An 18866-nucleotide genomic window follows, 5' to 3' on the forward strand; every position below is an offset into this window, starting at 1 on the left:
CCAGGGACGCTGCTCAGCATCCTACACTACACAGGACATTCCCCTATTACAAAGAATTACCAGGCTCACAATGTCAGTGGTGCCAAAGTTGAGGAACCCCAGGGTGAGAGGACTGTGGAGGACCTATTCAGACACACAAGGAATGTGAGCAGTGAATATAGGCTAAAGTATTCAGGTTTACTAGCCGTGAAGGAAATGCAAATTAAAGTGTTTTCCTGCTATTAAATTGTGACAGGAGTTTTGAAAAAATTTAATACTTGAATGAAATAGGTGTTTCTATACTGATGACACTCTGAAGTGGTACAGCATTTCTGAGAGGCTTTTGAAAGGATGTATCAGAAGTTGATATTTCTATTTTAGACTCAGTAATTCCTTAAGGAATCTGTCCTAAAGTAATAAACAGATACCTCTGAAGTTTATTATTAGGATATTAACTACAATTATTTTTAATTGTAATCAGCTGGAAGAAAACCTAACTTTGAAGTGATGGTTATTAAATAATAGTGCAATTATATGTGATACAAATTAAAAATCCTATCAGATTACTGAGCATGTGACAATACCCATAGTGAATAAGGAGGGAAAGAAAAGGGATAGCAAAATAGAATGCCATATTTTAATGAATGAGTAGAATAGAATAAAGTTCAGTGAAAAATACACTAAAATGTATTTTAATGATAATTACTGGGCAGTTCATGGGCAGTTTTAATTTAATGTAATTAAAATACAGTTTCTATCTGTATTTTCTAATTTTTTATGACTACTATTAATCAGAAAAAAATATTTTTTACACTTTGGTAAAATTTTGTAGTGTACTCCTACCATTTCTTAGGGTATTTCCTGAGTAATTGGTCCTTTCCTGTATACCAAGTTTCCTTTTGTGTTGGGTCTATTTCTGGGCTCTCTGTTCTATGATATATTTTATTTGTTCATTTAATTGATAAAATATGGTATAATCATGATGAAAAAGTATTCTCTTGATTGGGGCCCTGCCTACAGAAGTTTTCTGAACTAGTAATTTGTATTTTAAAGTTAGTTTTTTTAAAAATGCTGTCATGATGTGTAAGCAATTCACAATGTGTTATTTTTGCCACGTGTTTTTGCTCATGTAATTCAATATTCAGATTAAATTTACTTGGTTTTGCTCTCTCCTGTTATGTAAAAATTCTTACACTTTTTTTTTAAAGATTTTATTTATTTGAGAGAGAGAGATCACAAGCAGGTGGGAGGGGCAGAGGGAGAAGCTGACTCCCTGCTGAGCAGGGATACCAATGCGGGACTTGATCCCAGGACTCTGGGATCATGACCTGAGCTGGAGGCAGACACCCAACCGACTGAACCACCCAGGTGCCCCAAATTCTGACACTTTAAATCTCCTGATTTGAATAGCTGCCCTTAAATTTCTTTTTGTTTTTATTCATTCATTCTTCACATATTCCCCTTTGATACTTGCAAATGGTGTGGTATTTGCTATCCCCTGGAGGTAATAGGGCTCTCCGATGCTCTCTTGTGTTAGCTTCCCACCAGATTTTGTGTGGAAACCATCGAGCCTGAGTAGAAGTAATCTTAATAGATTCGGAACGGTTAAGGGGCAGAAGGTTAAGAATGTGGTTACTGGCCCCTAAAGTGTTCTAGAATCAGCTGAGAAAATAAAATAAGAGAGATTTTCTGTCCTTGAGCCTCTAAAAAATACCTTTAACCTGAGCATTGTGAGGGAAGTGTGGTTGTTTTACTAAGACTTGTAAATTTCTATGGAGATCAAAAGGTCATTGTGTGATATTTCATGTATCTTTATTAGTGATATGAGTTGTGCCTTTCTAAAGGAGAAGCTGCATAAAAGGAAAGAGAAGAAAAAGCGGAGGGAGGGGAGGTGAGGTTTAAAAAAATTGAGTAATTTCAGTAAATTCTTGAGTTAATTTTAGCAAAGTAGATTAAATAATGAATATTTTTTGGAAAATTTAATGTGGAGGAATTGATTTGATTCTAAAGTTGAAAATGTATGTTTTATGAGCATCTTTTTAGAATACTTTTATTTTCATTGGAAAAATAAGGTTTTTTTTCATTCATTTCTAGTTTCTACTCAACCATGAACACATTCCTAAGAAAATATTTTTTGTTGCCAAATTCTTAATTTGTTCATGGCCTGTTTTTGTGTTCAAATTATATAATATCCAGGGAAGCATTTTTTGTTTTTGTTTTTATCACATAGTTGTAGTGTAACAGAAAGCTGCGTCTTATACATTTTTGTAGAAGTGGTTTTTCATCTATGTATGGTGTAGTGACCTCTGAATTGCATCTCCTGGATCTAATTCAGAGTAACTGCTTTTGATACCTTTGAAACTTAAAATACAGTGTGTACAAAATTCGTTTTAGTTTATGGGATTTAATTCCTATCAGACAAGTTAATATCATAGTCTTTGAAGCACCCCATAGTTTGCTTACCTGGGCTCTATCTTTTCTTGTCTAGCTCTTCCCATTAATGTGTGGCTGTTTTGTGTGTGTGTGTGTTTGTGGATTTTTTGTTTTTGTTTTTGATAGCATGGGTGGATTGAAAAGTAGTTAATGGAAAGATGGGGGAAAAACTCCTGTGTGTGTTGAAATACTAATTTGTAAAACAAATTATTACTTAGTGGCTTTGTTAAACAACAAAAAGAATTTTTAATTTAAGAAATGAAAAGCTGGGGGGCACCTGGGTGGCTCATTCAACTGGGCATTGGACTCTTGATTTTGGCTCAGGTTATGATCTCAAGGTCGTGAGATTGAGCCCCGTGTAGGGCTCCACGCTTGGCATGGAGCCTGCTTGAGATTCTCTCTCCCTCCTACCTTCTCAGTTGTCTGTCCCTCCCTCCCCCGCCGCCACTCATGTGTGCATGCGTGTGCTCTCTCTCAAAAAAAATTAATTAAAAAAATGATAAGCTTAAGACTTCTCTTTCAGTAATTTTCCTTGGTGTGTTTCAGTTGAATGCCTGTGGGGAGTCCAGTGAATTTTAGAGATAAATTTTAGTAACCACTGGCAATTGTATGTTAACCAGAAATTAATACTAGGCATGTCAGAAATTATAATTTGCTGCCTCTGCTCACAGAACCTTCCCAGAATAGACCAGGGAATGGAAGGAAGAGGTGATCATGTGAATAGCTTTTGATATCTTCCTTTCCAAATTTTTTAAATATTAATAAAATTTATATATCATCTAATTTATTCATTTAATAGAATGGAATTGTCACGTCACATGTTAACTCTGTGTTTAACTTTGAGGTACTGCCAGACTATTTTCCCACAGTGGCTGCACCATTTTGCATTCCCACCAACAATGTATAAGATTTCCAATTTCCCTGCATTCTCCCCAACACTAGTTATTGTCCCATCTTTTTGATTATAGACACCTCAGTGGATGTGAAATGGTATCTTGTGAAATGTGGTTTTGATTTGTGTTTCCCTAATGGATAATAATGTTAAGCATCTTTTAATGTGCTTGTTGGCCATTTATCTTCTTTGGAGAAATGCCTTTTCGAATCTTTTGTCCCATTTTCAACACTTTTCTATTGGGGTAAAATATACATAACAAATTTTGCCATTTTAAGTGTATAACTTGGTGGCATTAAATATATTCACAGTCTTTTGCCACCATCATCACTGTCCCATCTTCCAGGCCTTTTTTTTTATCTTCCCAAACTGAAACTCTGTACCCATTAAACAATAACACCTCACACTTCCCTTCCCCCAGCCCCTGGCTAGTATCTTTCTGCTCCTTGCCTCTGATTCAATTTTAAATAACTCATGTAAGTGAAATCATAAAATTTGTTCTTTTGTCTGGCTTATTTCACTTAACATATTGTGTTCAAGATTATTCAGAGTTGTAGCATGTGCCAGAATTTCCACTTTAAGCCCTAGTAATATCCCATTGCATGCACATTATTTATCCATTCATCTGTTGATTGATGGTATTTTCCACCTTTTGGCTATTGTGAATAATACTGCTTTGTGAATTGGTGTACATGTATCTGATTGAGTCCTTGCTTTCACATGTTTGGGGTACTTACCCAGAAATGGAATGGCTGGATCATCTGGTAATTCTTTGTTTTTGTTTTTGAGGAGCACACCACACTTTGCTGCAGTGGTGGCATCATTTTGCATGCCCACCAGCCAGTATAGGGTTCCAGTTTCTCTACATCTTTGGTAGCCAATGCTTGTTATTTCCTGTTTTTTTTTTTTGGAGAGCAGCCAACCTAATGGATGTGAAGTTCTGTCACATTGTGGCTTTGATGTACATTATTCTAATGATTAGTGATGTTGAGCATCTTTTCATGTGCTTATTGGTCATTTGTATATCTTTGGAGAAATGTCTGTTTAACTACTTTGCCCATTTTTTCATTAGGTTGTGTCCTGTACCCCCCTCCCCCCTCCACCGCTTGCTTGTAGTTCTTCTTATCTCCTGGTTATTAACACCTTATCAGATAGGTGATTTGCAAGTATTTCTTCCATTCTGTGGGTTGCCTTTTCACTTGTTGATAGTGACCTTTGAGACAAAAACATTTTTTATTTTGATACAGTTCAGTCGTCTTTTTTTTTTTTTTTGGTGTCACACAATACTGTTTATGTCGACAATAATTCTGAAATGTCTTGGGAATGTATCAGGAGTCTTTTAGGCTTATACTGAAAAACATTTTCTAGAAGTTTCATTTTCAAATTTTATCGTTGGCCACAAATATTTTAGTTATTTCTCTTGAAGCCATTCGTGAGAAAATGTCTACCAAATTCTCTTGGTTTGAAAAGCCTTATTGGGGGCACCTGGGTGGCTCAGTCGTTAAGCGTCTGCCTTCGGCTCAGGTCATGATCCCAGGGTCCTGGGATGGAACCCCGCATTGGGCTCCCTGCTCCACGGGAAGCCTGCTTCTCCTTCTCCCACTCTCCCTGCTTGTGTTCCTGCTCTCGCTATCTCTGTCTCTCTCTGTCAAATAAATAAATAAAATATATATTAAAAAAAAAAGCCTTATTGGTTTGACAGTCTTTTCAAGTAAAAATGGCCTTCTAAGATAGCAGCTAGTTCAGCTGGCAGCAATATTCAACTCTTGTTCCTTGAGATATGTATAGTATTTTGATACGTTTTTCATGTATTCGTCTCATTTTGTTACACAGAATATTAAGAAGATGCATATTCAGAGGTTGAGAATAAAATTAGTAATTTTTTAAATTAAACTTGAGATGAAAATGGTTTTTTGTTTTACTGTGAATTTGTGGTGGGTGAAGAAGGTGATGACTGCTACTAGTAGGTAGGAGTTTGGAACTGTTGCCTTGATTTCTGCTAAGTGTTTTTATTTTCCCTGTTGCTGTTCTTGTACCATCAGGGCAATATTATAGTAAAAATGTCAACTCTTATTCTCATGAAAATGGCTTTGGCCTCTTAATACTACACTTGGAAAACTGCTTCCCTAGTTTGTAGGATTGTGGGTGGGAGAGGAGTGCAGATTAGCTCTTCCTTTGTTTTGCTTAAGCAGTCACCTGTGTAAGATTTATCTGCTGCCATAAATGGTTGTACTTTCTATTTGGCTTTGAAGTGGTTGGCATTCCTGATTCTTGGATCTCCTGGAATTTAGGCTATTCAGGCAGGTATCATCACAAATTTTTTTTATATTAGTGGTAAAATGTAAGAGGACGGGGGATAAAAGATGTTCCTATTAACTTAGTAAATGAATAGATATTAAAAGCACATAAATTATATATTTTTACTTTGCAGATACATGTTGGATATGTACCTTTTAAGAGACAAAAGATCCTGAACATATTAGCTGAAAGAAAAAGGAGAAATTGAAGTTTATTTTGCCATTTAACATAGATACAAGACAAGAAACCTTTATTAGTCTATATAAGCATTATAGCTTGGATGCCCAAGAGCTTTGGATCTGGAGTCATTCTGACTTGTCTATTTAAAATGTGAACTTGGGCCAATTTCTAATGACCTATTTAAGATGGGACAGTAACACCTCCCTGGCTGGTTTGTTAGGAGTGATAGAGTCAAAATAATGTTTTAAAAATGCTAATAATGAGATGAGACGTAGTACATAATAGGCTTTCAGCCAGAGGTGGTTCATTTTAAGATTTTTATCAGAGATTGGGGTTTCGTTTGGGTCAGGAGTGGGGAGAATTGGATGTAACTAGTTTGGAGATTGTGAGTCAGTTTCATCAGGTCTGGTATATGCTACTGAACAAAGATATTCTCACAGCCCCTTACTCAGATCTTAATTTTATTAGTATCAGTGTTACAGTGTATTCTATATTTTTGCTTTGTGTTCAAGAATTGTAAAGCTACATGTTACTTTTTGTTTGTTTGTTTTGCTTATAGGATTCAGTGGTCCCAATTTAAAGGCTATTTTATTTTCAAACTGGAGAAAGTGATGGATGATTTCAGAACTTCAGCTCCCGAACCGAGAGGTCCTCCCAACCCTAATGTCGAATATATTCCCTTTGATGAAATGAAGGAAAGAATACTGAAAATTGTCACTGGATTTAATGGGTATGCACTTAATATTATTTTAAAGGTTTAATTTTTAGCAGAACATTATGGATTTTTATTTAAGCTTTGATCATTGATTATCCATTAAATAAGTTCTGTGTCTCTGGTGACATTTAATAGTGATTTTTAGCTTACAAGTATTTAAAATAATTACAATGTATTTATTTAATTTATTTAACTTGAACCACCTTTATGGGTATCAGTGGCATTTGGACTTCAAATGGTTTTGACAGTGGAAACATTCAGGAAATATGTTAGTTTTTTCTTCCCATTTTATATGTGGTATTATAAATCTTTATACTTTGCCTAGGACCTGCATATCATTGAGATGAGTAACATTTTTTTTTTAATGAAAAATAACAATTTATGAATGTACCTACTTAGGACTTTCTATTTAAAATTTTTTTTGGAGTTCCCTAACAAGTAATCATTTTTAGCCCTTTGTAAAACATTGCATTAAAGGATACACTGCATTAAAATAAACTATTTTAAAAAATGTTGCTGCATGTCATATTCTGTGTCATTTTAAATATTTTTCTTTTTAGGACTTTGTATTTATAGGGTTTTCTTTATTGAAGGGAAGAAGTATTTGTGAAGTTGAATTGTTCAGTATTTAGATTGACGTTAGCAATTTGGAGTGTGAGGTGACAATACCAAATTTAATGAATTGTGGATATGTTAACCATGAATTCATATTTGGGATAGGTTTTATTTGAAGAGGTTTCATTTAAGGATTTTTATTTAGGTAGCATAAACAGTTTCATTCTTTTCACATATTTAGACACATGGGATTTGCAACAAGGTAGTGTAATTCAGTTAATCCTTCGTTATGTATCATGTTTTTAAGTTTTGGGTTTTGCTTAAAATAGCCAATTCTTAGGCTTTTGGTTTTAGGTATCTTACTAAAATACTTTTTGGGGATAGAATTTACAGCTTTATCTTTGAGCTGCCTTTAGGGGTTTGGGGTGGGAGGGAGACTTATTTTGACTTTGTACCCTATTGTACTTTTGTACACTGTACTGAAAATTATTTATCTGTATGCACATATTGCTTTGTTAATAATAGTATTTTTTACAGGCACATACCCAGACAAAGCCACATGCTTTATATTAGAAATATGTTGCATAAGATTTACTCTTGAACTGGATTATTCTTATAAGAATACTCTTCAGGATATTTATAAATAGTACATAGTACTTAGACGTTATAACTCATCTTTTCAATAAGTTAGGGCTACCATTTACAAATTAAGAGTTAAGGTAAAACAGGTCATATTATGCTACTGCTTTGTGAATGTTAAGCTAATATACTTGTGATTCTGAATTAGTAATATTACTTTCAGTTCTTTCAAAATTAAGATGGACCAGACAGATATGTAGAATAAATAAAATCTATTTATAATGTCTTAGTCTGTAAAACAGGTAATTGACCTACTTCTGAAAATGATTTGAATGGTCGTTAAATGCATACCTAAGACAGGTAATTGCTTTTAAAATATTTTTCATCTTTGAACCATACGTATTTTGAACTTACGTTGTTTTTAATTTGATTTTTCAGAATAGCAGTTTATGAATCCTTTTCCCTAATCAGGCAGGATCAAGGCCTTAATCAGTGATGAATATTTTTCAGTTCTTAATTGATTTTTTTGTCTGTATTATATGTTGGTATATTGAAACATGTTTATGATTTTTTCAATTTTTTTTTATGTTTGTATATAAATTAATTTGTGTTTTAAAAATTTTGCTAAGAGTGGTGGCTATAAGTAGCATTTTGGTCTTTTTCAGCCAGATTGAGGATTTGTCCTTTTAGTATACCTTTCCCACTGTTTATAATAGGTCACCTTTTGAGTTACAGAAATATTTGTTCATAGTTTTAAAAAGATCCTTAGATGTCATAGGAGTAGTACATAAAAGAAAGTGGGATCATGTCATATGCTAGTTGTATTTTCCTTTTCGAAGAGCTTTGAAATCTCTGTATCAGTGCATTTATAGTGGTATCTTCTGTTTGTCTATGTATTTCAAATGACCGCATTATTTTTTATTATATGAACAAGTTTGCCTTGTTTCCATTGGTGGTGGGTGTTTATTTTTTGGCTATTATAAGTAGTGCTTGTAGTGCACATCCTTGTACATACCTTCTTGTGTTGATGAATGTCACACATTGAACGTATGTGTAGATTGTTGCTTTTAATTTGTAGAAATGAAATTGTTACATCACAGTGTACGCATACTTAAAATTTCTATTGAACTGCCAAGTTGACATTGCAAAATGTGTATCATTTCATGTGTATATAAATGCAGATATTGTATTCTTTAATATTTTGTCTGTGTGTGGGTGTGCAGAGATTTGTGTGTCTTTGCAAATGAAACTGAACATCTTATCAGGTGCTTATTGGCTCTTATAAATTGTGGTTTCATATCCCTTTTCTTATTTTGGGGTGATTTTCTTATCAGTAAGTTTATTGTTTTGTGTTTTGTTTTTGCTTTTAATTAGTAAAAGCTCTGTTATTAAATGCTTCATAGTATTTAGTCCTGAAAAAGATTATCCATCTTCTAAAATTATTTTAGTATATTGTCAGCATTTAAATTTCCCTCTTTGAAGTGGAAATTGTCCATTACCTTGTTGGCTTGATTTCTTGAGCTGTAAGAGTCCGGAAAACAGGGTTAACCATCTTTTCCAAACAAGGCCTTCAAGAACAGTGAATGCCTAAACAGTAGGTTTTCAAACAAGTACACAGTAATAAATCAATGAAAGGAATAAAAGCATGTTTCTAGTACTTCATTTATTTCTAGTACTTCATTCCTACTAGTAAACACAGAGGGATTTCAAAGGGTAGAATGTAATTTACATTTCTAGTAGTTTTTTAAAAGATAGTTAAATGTCCTCTAAATTACTGACATCGAAGAATAATGAATATAAATTGTGTGTCTTTGCTTCTCCTTTGTCAATGTTGTTAGACCTAAGACCTTTCTAAAATAAGCAGTAAGTTTAAGGTTCTGTGGGTAGTTGACTAAAGTAGTATGGCTATGTATTTATGAGCAGGTCTGGAAAAAGTACATAACCATTTGATACCTAAAGATCTTTTAATTGTCACATCATCTTTCTAAGGCAGGTACAGTTGGTTACAACTGAAGAGCGCTTTTCATCTTTTGGCATGATAGTCTTTCTGAATATTGAATTTCTTCTCTAATGTTACTTTAACGTACATGAATGACCAGATTTTTCTTAGTCCTAAAAACTTTTATATTGTTTTATAGTGTATTGCACACACAGAGATATCTCTTGTAAATTTCTGCACCCGAGAGTGTGCCTTTTTATACTTTTTTAAAAAGGTCATATGTGAGGGTGCCTGGGTGGCTTAGTTGGTTAAGCGACTGTCTTCGGCTCAGGTCATGATCCTGGAGTCCCGGGATCGAGTCCCATGTCGGGCTCCCTGCTCAGCAGGGAGTCTGCTTCTCCCTCTGACACTCTTCCCTCTTGTGCTCTCTATCTCTCATTCTCTCTCTCTCAAATAAATAAATAAAATCTTTAAAAAAAAAAATAAAAAGGTCATATGTGAGATTTTTATACTCTTAAATCTGGATCATAGATTTAAAGCATAATCCTTTTTTGATTTTGTATTGTTTGCTTTATAGTTAGCTTGAGATTATTCAGGGATGAGAGAATAGGTTCTAACTATTTGTTATTTTGTTCTTTTCCTTCCTTTGACCTATTTTATTGCTGCTGCTTGAATTCTCTTCAGTTGGTTGGGAAAAATAGAGTTTTTGTGTCAGTATTTGTTGAGCATATTAAATCTTTTTATTTTTTATTTTTTAAAAGATTTTATTTATTATTTGACAGTGAGAGAGGGAACACAAGCACGGGGAGTGGGAGAGGGAGAAGCAGGCTTCCTGTGGAGCAGGGAGCCCGATGCGGGGCTTGAACCCAGGACCCTGAGATCATGATCTGAGCCAAAGGCAGTTGCTTAACCAACTGAGCCACCCAGGTGCCCCGAACGTATTAAATCTTTTAGCTAAATGTGTTTATTTCCATTGTCTTCGCTCTCTTTCACTTAGCATAACTAGTTGGGAATTGGAATTATTTAGTAGCCTTCTCTCCTCTTTCTACCCCTGCCTTGTCTTGTCCTTTGATCATATGGTTTGATTTGATGTTGTAATAAAATGTTTTAAATTGACAGGTAGGGTATAGCAGAAGTCTAATTTTTTTCTTGACATTTTCGATTTGATGCCAGGACAGTGACAATTCAGACTACTATAGGCACTATAAAAGATGATTAATTTGATTGAAAGTTGTTGACAGTTGCTACACATTTATTTTGGGGTGGGGAATGGCACAGATACTAGTTTACAATTACTTAGCATTATTTAAAGAGGCTGATTCTTCATTTTCTTAGTTGTTTGTACTTGTCATTTTACATTGGTGTTTTCAATAAAGTTCAGAATTTCTAACATTTGATTTAAGGTAGAAAATATATACATAAGAATATTTAAGTATGTGTATATTTATACAAATGTAAAGCCTGAGTACAGATAGAGCATGTTGCATAGATAATAAGGTTAAAGATAATATCACATGATTCCAGTGATATTTCTGACTTCTGTAGGACTTAAGAGTAAACAAAACTGAACCTGTTCAGCCTTGGATAACTGAGATAGATACAGAGATACAGATTTTTTATTTTCTTTTCTTGGCGGTAACAGATACATTTAAGCTGGTTTTTACCTGAATAGTTCAAGTCATATTTAAGTAATTCTTTAAGGCATAGTATAAATGTAGCCATTCATAGAAAATAAAGACATAGTAAAAATGACATCTTTATAAAACTAAAGTGAGCTGGCTATTTTAACATTTTTCAAAACAGGATGTCTGATTTTATGGTTCTCTCTTAGTTTTTATACACAGATCGCCTCTGTTATATTTTATATTTATCTTTTTCATGAAGAAAGTTGATTGCATTATAAAGGAGTAAGGTAATCAGTTATCTGATTTTTATCTTCAATTCTGAATTAAATGTGCATTTTCATTTTCTGAATGACTTCTTTCCAACTGAATACCTTGTATGCATTCAGAATAATTGTACATCTTAAGAAACATTTTAAATAGACTAAGATAAATTTTAGTCAGACTGTAATTTCAGCTTAAAATATAAGATAGGAAATGCTTCCTTTAGGTGTTGGCCTTACTGTTTACAATTTCTTTCTATTAAAAATAGCATTAAATTACTAATTCATGCTTAGATGTCTTTCTCTGATGTTCAGCCTCTTTCCTGATATTTGAATTCTCATAGCTTTCAGGTATGTAAGACTTAATGGGTATTAAGGGGTTGGGCGTGCAGAGGGAGAAGGGGGAGAGAAGGGAGGGAGAATCTCAAGCTGTATCTCAGGACCCTGAGATCATGACCTCAGCTGAAATCAAGAGTCGATGCTTAACTGACTGAGCCACCCAGGTGCCCTGATACTTTTTTTTTGATGCAATGAATGGTACAGATTGCAGTAAATTCAGATACAGTCTATAACTAATGTAAAACATGTTAGTTGCTCTCCTTGGAGTTAAAAGGAATATTTTATTTTTATTTTTTTTTAAAGATTTTATTTATTTATTTGACAGAGAGAGAGAAGATCAGGGGGAGAGGGAGAAACAGGCTCTCCGCAGAGCAGAGAGCCCGATGTGGGACTTGATCCCAGGACCCTGAAATCATGACCTGAGCCGAAGGCAGATGCTTAACTGACTGAGCCACCCAGGCGCCCCTAAAAGGATATTTTAAAAGACAGAGATGAACTTTTGGTTTTGTTCCTCTGTAGTTGGTCTTTGGAGTGTTTGTGTTTTCTACAGCTTCCATTAATTAGTGGGTGACATCAGGATGATGATAAGAACTAAGGTATAATGAACACCTAATAAAATATTTCAGGCACTGTTAAGTGGTTTATATACAATATATTTAGTCTTCATGATAATCAGTAATGAGAGGTATACTTTCAGAATCCCTGTTTTCTAGATATGGTCATGAAGCTTTAAGAGAGAGAGATTTAACTTGGACACGGTCTCTCAGTGAGCTAGCGAGTGTGCTTTTTTAACCACACTACCTTATAATTTGTACATCAAAAGTAGACTGGACGTCAGTGTTTGGTAGTATTTCCGAGTAATACCATTTGAAAGGACCTGTCACTTCTGGATCCTTTACTTAATGTGGGGTTCCCCCTACCAAGTTTTGGATTTTGTAGACAGACCTTTTTTTTTAAAGTTGAAAATGCTAGCTAGTCATGTTCCCTTTAAAAGCTCTTCCCCTCCCACTCCCCAGTTCCTTATGTAATCTTAGTTTTTATCTTAGGATGGCAGGCAAATAGGTAGTATATTGCAGAGTAAACTGAATGTATTCTCTTTGAAATAACCCCAGATATTTTTCTATTACATAATTTGTTTTATAGTATATTGTTCCAGTGAACATCCTTACCCCATTTCCCCAAATTTAGGGACTCTGGTTCAGATTTTTCATTGTGTGCATTTTTGCTTTTTTCTTCTTAGCACATGGGGTCTTAATTTAGTGATATTTATTTAATATTTTCAGGAGTTGGAATAAACTGTTTTGTATGCTATATCTAAAGAGTAACAGAGTAGACCTTGCATGTAGTTTTTGTACCAACCATTCATTTGAATTTATCTGGTTTATTCTTATACCTCCTTTTAAAGATCTAACTTAGAAAGTGTTCCCAGGTTCAGGCTTGCTTCCTTGGCATACCGTTTATTTTGTCTTGATAACATTGCATACAAAATTACATTAACATTTATTGTTATTTACATGCTCTAATTTCTAGCTTGTGGTAGGCTTTCATATTTATCTAAACGGTTAAAAAGTAAAGAGACGTTCAGTGCAGTTGTCAAGATTATATTAATGTTTCCAAAGGATACTTTTATATACAAGTAATATTTGTATTTTAGCCTGCTTATGCAAGGGGTGGGTATTATGTGACATTTTAGTGCCATCTATTGGACACTTCGTAAAAAGCTCCTGAAAGTGTCTAAGGAGTAAACACATTTTTTTTAAAGATTTTATTTATTTATTAGAGAGAGAATGAGAGAGAGTAAACACATTTTATCATAGGCTTTTATTGCTAACAGTGCTGTGCAAACATAATACATTCCCCCCCCCCCAAAGCAGTATTATTTATCAACACATGTATTGTTAATAATTGGCTACACTTTTACTTACCTTCCTGAAGAAAATTAGCCAAAGCATGCAGCGTAAACATTATTAAACAAAGTTTAAAGATACTTATGTTTTCTCTTTTATTTTAAAGATGTTATTTATTTGACCGAGAGAGACACAGCGAGAGAGGGAACGCAAGCAGGGGGAGTGGGAGAGGGAGAAGCAGGCTTCCCGCCGAGCAGGGAGCCCGGTGCGGGGCTCGATCCCAGGACCCTGGGATCATGACCTGAGCCGAAGGCAGACGCTTAACCGACTGAGCCACTCAGGCGCCCCAAAGCTATTTATACCTTAAGAGAAAATACTGGTTTTGGTGTTTGAAAGAAATTTAGTTGGAGGAAAAGACATAGATAATACCTGTTGAAGTATTTGTCATTTGAGATTATTTGAATATTCTTAACACTGGGTGCTGTTTTGCTTATTTTTGAATAATGTATACACTGTTAAGTGTAATATCACCGTGAGTTATTAATGAGGGAATAGCATAGGTGGATTTTGTGTGTTTTAAGAGTTGGAAAGTAATGAACGTGAAGAAGGGGCTGAGGTGCACATATACCATTAATACTCAGAAATCCATGGTGGTACTGCATTTCAGGATAGGTGTACACATAACTTGTATATTGAACCTAATATAAAGGTGGAGATCCTGCCCTTAAGCTTTCAATCAAATCTGAGGAAAGACAGTTTGTAAACTCATGTTGTTTATTATGTATGTAGCTTGGGAAAATGTTTCCCTTAATTTTTTAATGCAGTTAACAGTTTTGTGTATTAGCTATGGATCTTCCCTTATGTGGTGTCTTTATAGGAATGAATAAAACAGACCAGTAATAAGCTGTTTCTTTATTAGTAACATTGTTGGTGTGATTTGCTTTTTCCATTTCAAAGATTTCTTAGTTTTGACTGTGTGTGTGTACTCCCCTCTGACCATATTTTCAAAAGGAAGAAACCATATTCTTTTTCAGAAACCCAGAGGAATTTCCTTTAGCAGTCATGGTGAACAGAGTTCTGTAACTTCTAGTTGCTTCTGAGTATTTGTGATATCAGACACACATTCTTTCAGTTAGCACATAGTCTTTTGTTGACAGAATGATAGCTTTCTGATTTTTAGGTTTTGATGCTACTTGAGAAAAGGTCGATTCTTGGCCTCATGAGTAAAATGTTTTCATATGAATACACTTTATACCTTTTCAAAATTTGTTGTAAGCTTTATACTTTTTATAAGAACATAAGAATAATATTGATGCTAAGAATATGAGAACTAAATATAGTCTGTCCCATTAGAAAATAAACAAGATTTTAAGTATGTTTGGAATAATGGAGGGGAGGACAGGGGATTTGAAGTTAGAGACACCTGGGTTTGAGTCTTGGCACTGTTATGCACTAGCTGCTTTCCTTTGTGGGAGAACATTGTGTCAAAATGCCTATATGTAATAAAGAACTTTGTAAATATTAACTCTTAATTTGAGGTTTTGTAATTCTCTTTATAAGGTCAATAAATATATGAATGGCATATAATGAAATCTGAAGTTTATGTTTGTACTTTTTAGCTCTGTTTGTCTTATCTAATGCTCTTACGTTTGCTGTTCAGACTGTAATTCTGAGGAATGCTAATAGTGTGTGAGATAAATTTTTTAAATATTTATAAAAGATTTTGTTCCAACTTATATCAGTTTTGTATTTGGTATGATCAAGTGAAAATTTGACTATGGTAAGGCACTTATCAAAATATCGATTGTGTTTGTATTTTACATGTGATGAAACATAGATTGTAAAACTATGGAGCAGAACCCTATTTATAATACTTTTTCATTGGAATCATTTGCCTTGTTCTATATGATAACAAAGCATCTAGTTTTATTTGAAGACACTGTAAAGAAATCTTTGTGTGCAAAGGAGTGCTTGAGGAAAAGTTCCTGTATTTAATAAACTGTAACTTGATTATTATTTGTGTTGCCTCTCTTGTAAACTTTAAAATAATCATATTGAGAATGTTAAAATATATTTCTTCATTAGTTTTGAAACTTTTAAGATTTTGTGTGTTCTTTTTTTAATTGCTTTTTAAGGCAAAGGATTTTCTTGTTTAAAAAGACAGGTGTGTTTATTGTCTTGCCTATTTTTTAAGTCACTCATCTATTCATCTCCCTATTGTAGCATTTTCTTTTGTCGTTTAATACATGGGTGACTAGATAAATCTTTAAATAGCAAGAGTGATAATGTTCCTAATTCTCTTGATAATTAATGACCTCAAACTATAAAATTATATTCTTTTGCAGTATCCCTTTTACTATTCAGCGACTATGTGAATTGCTAACAGATCCAAGGAGAAACTATACAGGAACAGACAAATTTCTCAGAGGAGTAGAGAAGGTATTTATTTTATCATTGGGATTATATTAAACTTTAATCTATTTTAGAAGAGAGCACTGAGTAAGTTCTGTTTTAGGCACCTTTTCTTCAAATAGGTTTCCTGAAACCTACCTGAAGTTTTTCTCAAATTGTTTTCCTAATCTGGGAAAAACTAGGTTTTGGAGTGAGATTTAATAGGTGGGGCACAGAGGGAGGACTTGTGATCAGTTAAGTATGAGGAAGGCAGCTTATTGTCTCTTCAAAATTCCTAGTATACATTAACATTAAAGGCTCTGCAAAGTTTTGGCATTATTTCAATTGTAGTTGTGTTTTGCACACTTGTTTACCCATGGAATTCATTTCTTCATTTCTGGATTTGGTGCACAACTTTGGAAAATCTGATGCAAAAATTTAACTTAGATATTGAGAAAGATGTAGATCAGACTTAAGAATGAAGAAAGCATTGGTGTTTTTTGTGGGTAGGGGATGTTGTAAGAGAAAGGCATTTTGGATCAAGGAAACAATGGGATGAACAAAGACATCAAGGTGTTTGAGGGAATGAAAAGTAGGAAATTCACTTGTTTGAAGAGCCAATGAAGGAGCCCTGTGGGGACCAAGATTGGACCAGTAGGTTGCTAATTCCCTCTTTGATCCTAAAACATAGTCCAATGTTCATTTTATGGTTCTAATTCAAATTCAGTTTAGTCTACCTTTGGAGCAGGAATCTAAAACCATTACTTAATGTTTACAATAGATCTTAGGGCTTTACTGGTTTAATTTGTTTTGTTGAGCTTCCATGCCTTTGATTTAATAAGATTCCTGAAGGGCAGGAAACTGAGATGATTCATCAGTACTTATTTTCAGCTTATTGGACTTTCAATAATTTAGATTTTGGCAATCTTTGAAGAGGCAGTCAAAGTAGTCATATCAGGAGTGTCCCTGTCACCAAATCAGGACTGCTGTGTTTCATATTTGGGTGACCGTGGACCAGTTACATAACCTAAGTCTCAGTTTCTGATCTGTGAAGTATGGGAAATAAGAGGGCTGTGGAGGGGATCAAATGAAAAGCACTTACTCTGGCTCATACTACACTTTTAATGAATATTGACTATTAGTAAAGTCAGTATTACTGGGAAGATTATATTATTAAAAAGGTCTGAAGCTTTTTGGGGGGGTATGATGCTACTACACATCAAACTTTCGATTGGGTACTGCTTTTTAAGGAAATTCATTATATGTGGCCTAAATACTTCAGTATCTAAGTATCTTGGCATGATTTCGATCTAAAACTATTCCACTGTATTACATTTGATATATAATGTCAGGGCTCCATAGTAGCTAGAGTAGAATTAAAATAATACTGGCAGAAGGAGCAAATGGTTTAGTAGGTTATTAGATTTAGTCTGGTACTGTTTTAGTTTCTGTTGTTTGATTAAAAGTTTTTTTTTTTTAAGATTTTATTTATTTATTTGACAGAGACACAGCAAGAGAGTGAACCACAAGCAAGGGGAGTGGGAGAGGGAGAAGTGGGGCTCGATCCCAGGATCCCGGGATCATGATTTGAGCCGAAGGCAGATGCTAAACGACTGAGCCACCCAGGCGCCCCATGATTAAAGTTTTTACTTTTAACCATTTATTTTCTTTATTAGTAAAATGGGAGAAGTTAGGAACTTAAATCTGTCAGGGTGATTCTGAGAGCTTAAAACAAATGATTAAACCTTATGTTGTAGTGCTTTTCCTCATATTAAAGCATCAATTTTTGTTATTGCAGAATGTGATGGTTGTTAGCTGTGTTTATCCTTCTTCAGAGTAAGTATAAAGATTTTTGTATTTCTGTATATACTGATTATATCATTTCTGATACATTAGTCTTTAAATTAGGTTACATTTATTTTGTATGGAATGAGGCAGGATAACATTTATAAATACTTGTGAACCTACCACCCTGTCCCTCAAGTAGAATATTACCAGTGATATTATCTGTAAGTTTTTCTAGTAAAGAGGTTTGGATTAAAGTGATTGATGATTTACTGTAATCTTAAGATTTGTGGATTTATGTACTGTCATGGTACTCAGGGCCCTGAGATCCCATCCTAGATACCTTACCATGGCGTCTCTGGGGCATAACTCCAGGTTTGGAATAGATTCTTGGTGACTTTCTTCCTCATGATGGAAAAGTATTTCCAGTTGTCAAGATTTATATAGCAAACTAAGGTGTTGGTTTAAGAAACAGTCTTTGGCACTATTGATGTTTTGTTATGAATGGTTGTCCTGGGAATTAAAGCAGGTTTAGCACTGTCCTTGGCTTCTACCTACTGGATGCCAGTCTCTCTTTCCCTGAAAAATGTCTTCAGACATTGCCAAAAGTCCCCTGGGACTGTGGGCTCCGTGAAGGGGAATTGAGAACGTTGTCTCCTGTTGAGAAACACTGGATTTATAAAATGTGATTTCGTAGACAAAAACGGTTTGTTTTTTAGAACTCTCACAAGAATATACCTGTGTTAAATGAGATACTAAGATAATCCCATAATTTAATGCTGTTTCTCTCAAAAGTCTGTTTGGTTCTGTGACTGTGAGATCGTACAAAAGATCTTTTAGGCCTATTGCTCATACCAAAATTAAAGAACTAAACGATCTATGATAGTGTTTTTTCTTTTCTCATAGGAAAAACAATTCCAATAGTTTAAATCGAATGAATGGTGTTATGTTTCCTGGAAATTCACCAAGTTATACTGAACGGTGAGATTATTGATTTTAATATCGCAGAGAAATTGTATTTTCCTAATTTTGAGAAGCAGGTTCAATAT

General features: G+C 34.3%; 1 protein-coding gene across 2 annotated transcripts in view; it reads left to right on the top strand.

The window, feature by feature from the left end:
* The window catches only part of PPP4R2 (protein phosphatase 4 regulatory subunit 2), a 52376-nt gene that overhangs the window by 29404 nt on the left and 4106 nt on the right, over nucleotides 1-18866 (top strand). For both annotated transcript variants that reach the window (XM_025885060.2, XM_073901541.1), the window contains 4 exons: nucleotides 6342-6512; nucleotides 15987-16080; nucleotides 17831-17868; nucleotides 18724-18798. In XM_025885060.2, coding sequence (XP_025740845.1) covers nucleotides 6342-6512; nucleotides 15987-16080; nucleotides 17831-17868; nucleotides 18724-18798 — 378 coding nt within the window. The remainder of the gene's footprint in view (nucleotides 1-6341; nucleotides 6513-15986; nucleotides 16081-17830; nucleotides 17869-18723; nucleotides 18799-18866) is intronic.

Source organism: Callorhinus ursinus, unplaced genomic scaffold (genome assembly GCF_003265705.2).
Source record: "Callorhinus ursinus isolate GAN/ISIS: 27379988/994484 unplaced genomic scaffold, GSC_fseal_2.0 scaffold15, whole genome shotgun sequence".
NCBI classification, from domain to species: domain Eukaryota; kingdom Metazoa; phylum Chordata; class Mammalia; order Carnivora; family Otariidae; genus Callorhinus; species Callorhinus ursinus.